Here is a 6,000-nt window from a genome sequence, read left to right on the forward strand (position 1 = left end):
TTGCAGTAACTGCATTTGACTCTAAAATGTTAATCTTACCCAATACGTCGCTGCCTTGAGTTTCCGCAACAGCCTCTCTCCTCTCGTTTTCTTAAGCGCTTTCAAAGAAGCACCACTTTCTTGATTAAATCCGTCAACGCGAAAGTACCTGGCATGTTTCACTGCACGCACATCCCGGTGATGTGTAATGAATGCGGCACCGGGGCTCACGTCGCTTTTATTTATTCTGCTGCTGAGCACGCTGCACCACGGCATGGGGTGGGAGCACGTGGGTGGGGTGCACAAGGCGCGGTGGCTGAAACGAGTCGGTGCTCTGCGACGCATTTACTAAAATGTGCCGCGTGTTTATATATTTTCATATTTACACACGCGCACACACACATGCACCCCACAACAACTTTCGTTAATCCACTGCTGGATACAGAGCCCTCGCGACGCCGTGCGTGCGCGCGGTTGTTTGGGGAGGGTAGGTTAATGTCACCATGCCGCCAACCACGAATGGCCAGTGCGGGTCTGTGAAGGGCATGCTTGTGACTCTTGCCAAATTACGAACTCTGGGGCAGAATCGCCCGTCTCGTGCGCAGTAATGCAATGTGCATTGTACACGAGTGATACAAAACACGGGTAAAATTGGCACGTTAATGTCACCATGCCGCCAACCACGAATGGCCAGTGCGGGTCTGTGAAGGGCATGCTTGTGACTTGCCAAATTACGAACTCTGGGGCAGAATCGCCCGTCTCGTGCGCAGTAATGCAATGTGCATTGCACAAGAGTGATACAAAACACGGGTAAAATTGGCACGTACATCAGTGGTGGTGAAGTTGTGTTACGGTGCATTAAATTCGCCGTAGTCGGTGGCTTACGGAGCGGCAGGGGGCTGCGTGGCAGCTCGCGCGCCCCGGGGGCACGGAGCCCCGAGCCGCGCTCTCCGTCGTCGCTAACGCCGCTCCCTTCTGTTCCTTTCTCTCTCTCTAGGAATGAACACGAACGTTTAGGCCTCTCTCCTGTCCGCCCTTCAGTCTCTTGAACAGTAGTACGTAAAACAAAGCGGGGGAGAGGCGCGTCACGAGCGTCTTGCATGTTCTAGAAGAACAAACACAAAACCAAAGCGGCGGAACCTCGCAACAAGATATCAGCCGCGCGTGTCCCGTGTCCGTGTGCGTCTCGGGAGAGTGGGTAGACCAATGTAGGACGGTGTGCCGAGTCCACGTGTTTGTGGCGTAGAGGTGAGTGTCCCGTGACAGGCGGGGGTGTGTAGGTTGGTGTGAGACTCCTGTCTGGGGCGGAGTACGTGACCCCCCCCCCCTCGACTGTGCACGGACCTTACCGTAGCGTTGCCCCCCCCCCCCACGGCCTCTCCCCGTTCGTGCCGCCGCCAATGCCCCAAATTCCCCGTGGGGTCGCGTGAATTTTATTTTATTAAAGAAGCGAATACCCCGAGGTTAGGTGGGGGGGGTTGAGCGGATGGCCTCGTCAACCCCAAGCTGCATGCGATCTGTGCGTCACCTGCACGCATCCCCTTACTACCCCATCGCCTTCCCGGGCCCCGTAAAACCCGAGTTTAACCGCCGTGGCCACGTTGGGTGTGTGATCAGTCGAACTCCACCATCATCATCACCACCACCGACGACGCCGCCGCTCGTCACCGCTTGTTCCTCTCCGTCCAGACCAGGAGGAGCCCATTCAACGTGGCGGTGGTCGCGCTGGTGCTGGTGCTGGCGGCTCTAATCGAGTCCGACGAACGCGCTGCAGTCCCGTGCGGTGCCGTAATTGTATCGTCATGACTTTCATTTTTAAGAACAAAAGCACCCCTAAAAGTGATTTGCTGTAACGGTGATAAACAATTGGCTTCTAGGACCATTCGGCGCGCTAATTTTTCGCCCCCCACCCCCACCTCGATCCTGCGTCGAGGCTGAAACTCGACAACGGTGAACGACGCCGAGGGACATGGGAGGGGAGAGACAACCCGGGGACCCCCCGGGGCTTCGGGTTTAAGTTTAATCGTGTTGTGGTTTAATTTGTAGTTTCTCTCCCTCCGGCGAGAACGCGGTTCTGCGTGGGTTGAGACGTCTGGCTGTTGATTTGGAATCCATCGACCGCACCAGCCCCACACCAACGCGCCCCCCCTCTACCAAACACAGTCGCATTTGTAACCCCCCCCCGTGTACAAACGAACGAGTTTGTGGCGTCTAACGTTGATGATCAGCGTTCGCAATCGGCGTCCCATAACGCCGCCCTATATATACTGTATGTTCACCCATAGCCCCATTTCGCGATGGATATTGAGAGCGGTACTACTGCAACATTGGGGGGGGATATCCTGGGGGGCAGAGCCAACCAGGGGTGGGGGTCCTTTTCGGATGGAGCCCCCCCTCCCCCCTCGGGTTTTCAGCAGCAGCGCCCCCCCCAACCTCCTCCCCCCCCCGCCTCCACGTGTACAGGCCCACCAACCTTGGTTACAAAGACGTCGAGACATTGCGTGTATACAGTACTTTAATGGAATTTCCATCTTTGTTTAAAATAACATTAATAATATAAAATAATATTGTAATATTACAGCATGCCTTATGTGACTGGTACTCCTTCTGGTGAGAAAAATGCAAGCGCCAGATAAGAAGATTAACTTATAACCCCGTGACCCAGGAGATGTTGGCGTTGACGATGAGCAGTGGTGGAGGGGGAAGCGATGGACGGATTAAAGGTTGTTGTCTGGATGAATGCACGGACGACGGGGGAGGTGTAACAGGTTCTCCCGCAGTCGCAGGGATCGCAGAGAGCAGATCTCGTAAGAGGCGTCTGAACGCGGCACGCGTGTCGTCGTCGTCGCGAGCGGATTTAAAAGTCGTGCGCGTCCACGTGTGCGCGTCCGGGCACTGTATCGTACAGTAGCGAGCACGTGTTTCCTCCTTGTGCGAGGTGGGAGGGAAGGAGAGACGCGTGTCTCTTCCTGCGAGCCGCCTCCTCTTCCTGCTGCTTGCTGCTGCTCATGATGATGCTGGGTTTTGTAACTCGCACAACCATTAATAAAAGCGCCAGTCCTCTGACTGTTAAAACAAGAGATGGTCTCCCGCTCGTGTTTTCGGGTTTCGTTTGCGCGGCGCGCGCCCCCTTTGTGCGAGAGGCTCGCCCCCAGCCCTCGTGGGCCACCGCCCCAGTCCGTGGTGATGACATTGGGGGTGGGGGCAAGGCAGCATTGGGTTTCGGGAGATAAATCTCAGAATCTTTACACTGGAGGAGGAATCCGATGAGCTATAAAGCTCTTTTAAACATATCTTCAGTAAGGGGCAGGTCGCAACAACAAACGATACACGATAGGAGCGCAAAGTTTCGGAAAGGTCAGTAAGGCACTTAAAATATATACGAATTAAACGGAACTTTAAAAAAAATCTAACCATATAAAGCCCACAGCTTTTCGTTTTTTTTCGAACAAGGTCTGCTGCTGGCCACGGCGAGAGGGCTTCACGAGGGGTCGTGTCGTGGTGTTCCTCCGTCGAAGGAGCGCAGACTGCGTTAGTCCACAGGTTCGGGTTGCATGGCCACAAACTGCTCTCGTCTTCAATTTTAATTTCCCATCCCCTCGACGACTCTGACCTGTCATCCCCGTCAACATAGCTACACCACTTTTAACAACAACCACACTTCATGACCTCGGCCGCGATTAGCGTGTGGACAATTGTATAATTGTTGTAAAGCGCATTGAAGTCGAGGCGCGATGTTCGGATTGACGCTATTGGTCGTTCCTTGTCGCAGCGGCTCCACGTGTCACGCTGTTCGTGTTACCATGAACACGACCACCACCGTCACCTGGGACAAGGGGACGTGAACTCGAATCGAGATGTGACGGAGAGAGCTAAATACCCAACCAAGTCTCTCATGGGCCAGAAATCGATCGTCTTCGAGCGAAATAAACTCAATATCGAAGGACTCTCAAAAATTAAATGTCACTTCCCGGCCAGAAACGTTTTGTCAACGCAACGATTACGAAGGAGACATCATCACAGCGATACAGGACGCCGCTGCTCCTGACGAGGTTGTCTGGCTCCACCAACTGAATGTGAAATTGTAGCTGTTGCTGTGGATCTCCATCAGCCGTGCGAAAGAAAAATGCAACCTTTGGATGAACGCGTCTCCCTCCCCACGCTGTACGCAGATCGTGGGGGTTATTTGACCAAACTTCACGCTGGTCACGGCGGCAACCTCAATTGAGAACAGAAATAGATCACGATGTTTTTGCTGCACCTGCCGTCAGCTGCAACGTAGCCCTTGCGTCCCCGTGATAAGCTGTCTGTGATAATCACGCAGGCAAGCACTATCCAGGCTCAACGTTGCTTAGCTTGCGAGATTGTGTTGATTTGGTAAGCGACCCTACTGTGAAAACAGCTGTTGCAAGGCAATTACTGCAGCCCATCGATTGTCCTACAATGATCCCCTTTGTTAAAAAATAAATCCTCAGTCTCAAGACTAGTTTAGGACGGTCCTCTATTGAAATGCTTCGCCATTTTATTAATCAGTTTACTTTAAGCACAGAAACGTACTCTTTGGTTCTATTCGGTAAAGTCGCGTAGGTAAAACATAAAACAACAAAAATCACGACGTTTCGGCCACAACACAAGTGGCCTTCAGGTGAAGGAACAGAACTGTCGGGACGACAGCACTTCATTGACCGCTGCTAAGATTCGCAGCGTCTTTTAAGCTCGGTGGGAGGAGCAGGGCGCCTTGACAAATGAGTTTACATATCAAAAATAGCAGTGTTAAAGTGTTGAAGCAGCAGGGTGTTACAGTCAGAAAATTAGCTGGGGGATTAGCATGTTTTTGTGTAGAGGGTGCGGAGGATGGGTCACTGTGTGTGTGCAATAGAAATGGAAAAAGTTAAAGATCGGCAAGAATGTGCTGTCAGGGGAGAGTAGAAAAAAGGGTTTAATAGAAAGTTCGGAAGGAATATGCTTGGTATACCATTACTTGAAATTGCTGTTAGAAATTAGTTGACGTTTGGTATGATTTAAAACGTCTTTCCAATGGTTGCTTAATTTGAAACCATCCTCTCGGTTGAAGTTATGTCTGTGTTTGTATATCTGAATGGCTTCGTGGACAAATCTCTGGTGATAACCTGTAGGTTTACAGAGAACCTTGGTATCGGAGAAGACAATCTCATGATCACCCATAGCGTTGTAACAATGATCAGCCACAGCAGATGAATTCGTTCTACCGTGTTTCAGATCTGATTTGTGCTCGCGAATTCGGTCGGAGATATGTCGTTTCGTCTCCCCGATATAACAATCACCGCAGGTACAACTCAATTTGTAAACTCCGGGGTACTGTAAGTCAGGGATGACATCCTTCACGGATGGGATCAGGTCACGGATTTTGTGTACTGTATTGAACCGGATCAGGATCTTGTTTGTTTAGAATTTTGGAGATCTTTTTAGTAACGCCTGCTATATATGGTAGTGTGATGGTTTTGACCGGAGTATCAAGTGGTTGTTTCTGTATGGAGGGAGAAACAGCTTGGCGAATGGTACGGTCAGAGTATCCGTTTCTCTTGAGGGCCAGGTGTACATGTTTTAATTCACTGGTCAGGTGGTGTTGGTCCGAAATGCAATGAGCCCTGTGGTATAACGTTTTGATGAAAGAATTCTTTTGAGCTGGGTGGTGGTGGGAATCAGGCTTCAAGTAGGAATCTGTGGATGGGTTTCCTGTAGACAATGCCCCAATGAGCCATCAGGTCTCCTCTCAAACAGAACATCCAAGAATGGTAGCTTGCCATCTTTCTCCACCATGGAAGTGGATCTCCATCAGCCGTGCGAAAGAAGACTGCAACCTTTGGATGAACGCGTCTCCCTCCCCACGCTGTACGCAGATCGTGGGGGTTATTTGACCAAACTTCACGCTGGTCACGGCGGCAACCTCAATTGAGAACAGAAATAGATCACGATGTTTTTGCTGCACCTGCCGTCAGCTGCTCCTTCCGAACTTTCTATTAAACCCTTTTTTCTGCTCTC

At 51.4% G+C, this 6,000-nt stretch overlaps 1 protein-coding gene across 2 annotated transcripts in view; it reads left to right on the forward strand.

Moving 5' to 3' along the window:
- The window catches only part of LOC116939262 (sarcoplasmic/endoplasmic reticulum calcium ATPase 2), a 39,177-nt gene extending 36,120 nt beyond the window's left edge, over positions 1-3,057 (forward strand). For both annotated transcript variants that reach the window (XM_032947459.2, XM_032947460.2), the window contains exon 23: positions 977-3,057. Coding sequence is in view for 1 of the 2 variants with exons in the window: in XM_032947460.2 (XP_032803351.1) it covers positions 977-996 (20 nt within the window). In the remaining variant the exon portion in view is untranslated. The remainder of the gene's footprint in view (positions 1-976) is intronic.
- Positions 3,058-6,000: the final 2,943 nt, after the last annotated feature.

The sequence above is a fragment of the Petromyzon marinus genome, chromosome 5 (genome assembly GCF_048934315.1).
Source record: "Petromyzon marinus isolate PM22_M1 ecotype Great Lakes invasive population chromosome 5, UKy_Petmar_22M1.pri1.0, whole genome shotgun sequence".
NCBI classification, from domain to species: Eukaryota; Metazoa; Chordata; class Hyperoartia; order Petromyzontiformes; family Petromyzontidae; genus Petromyzon; species Petromyzon marinus.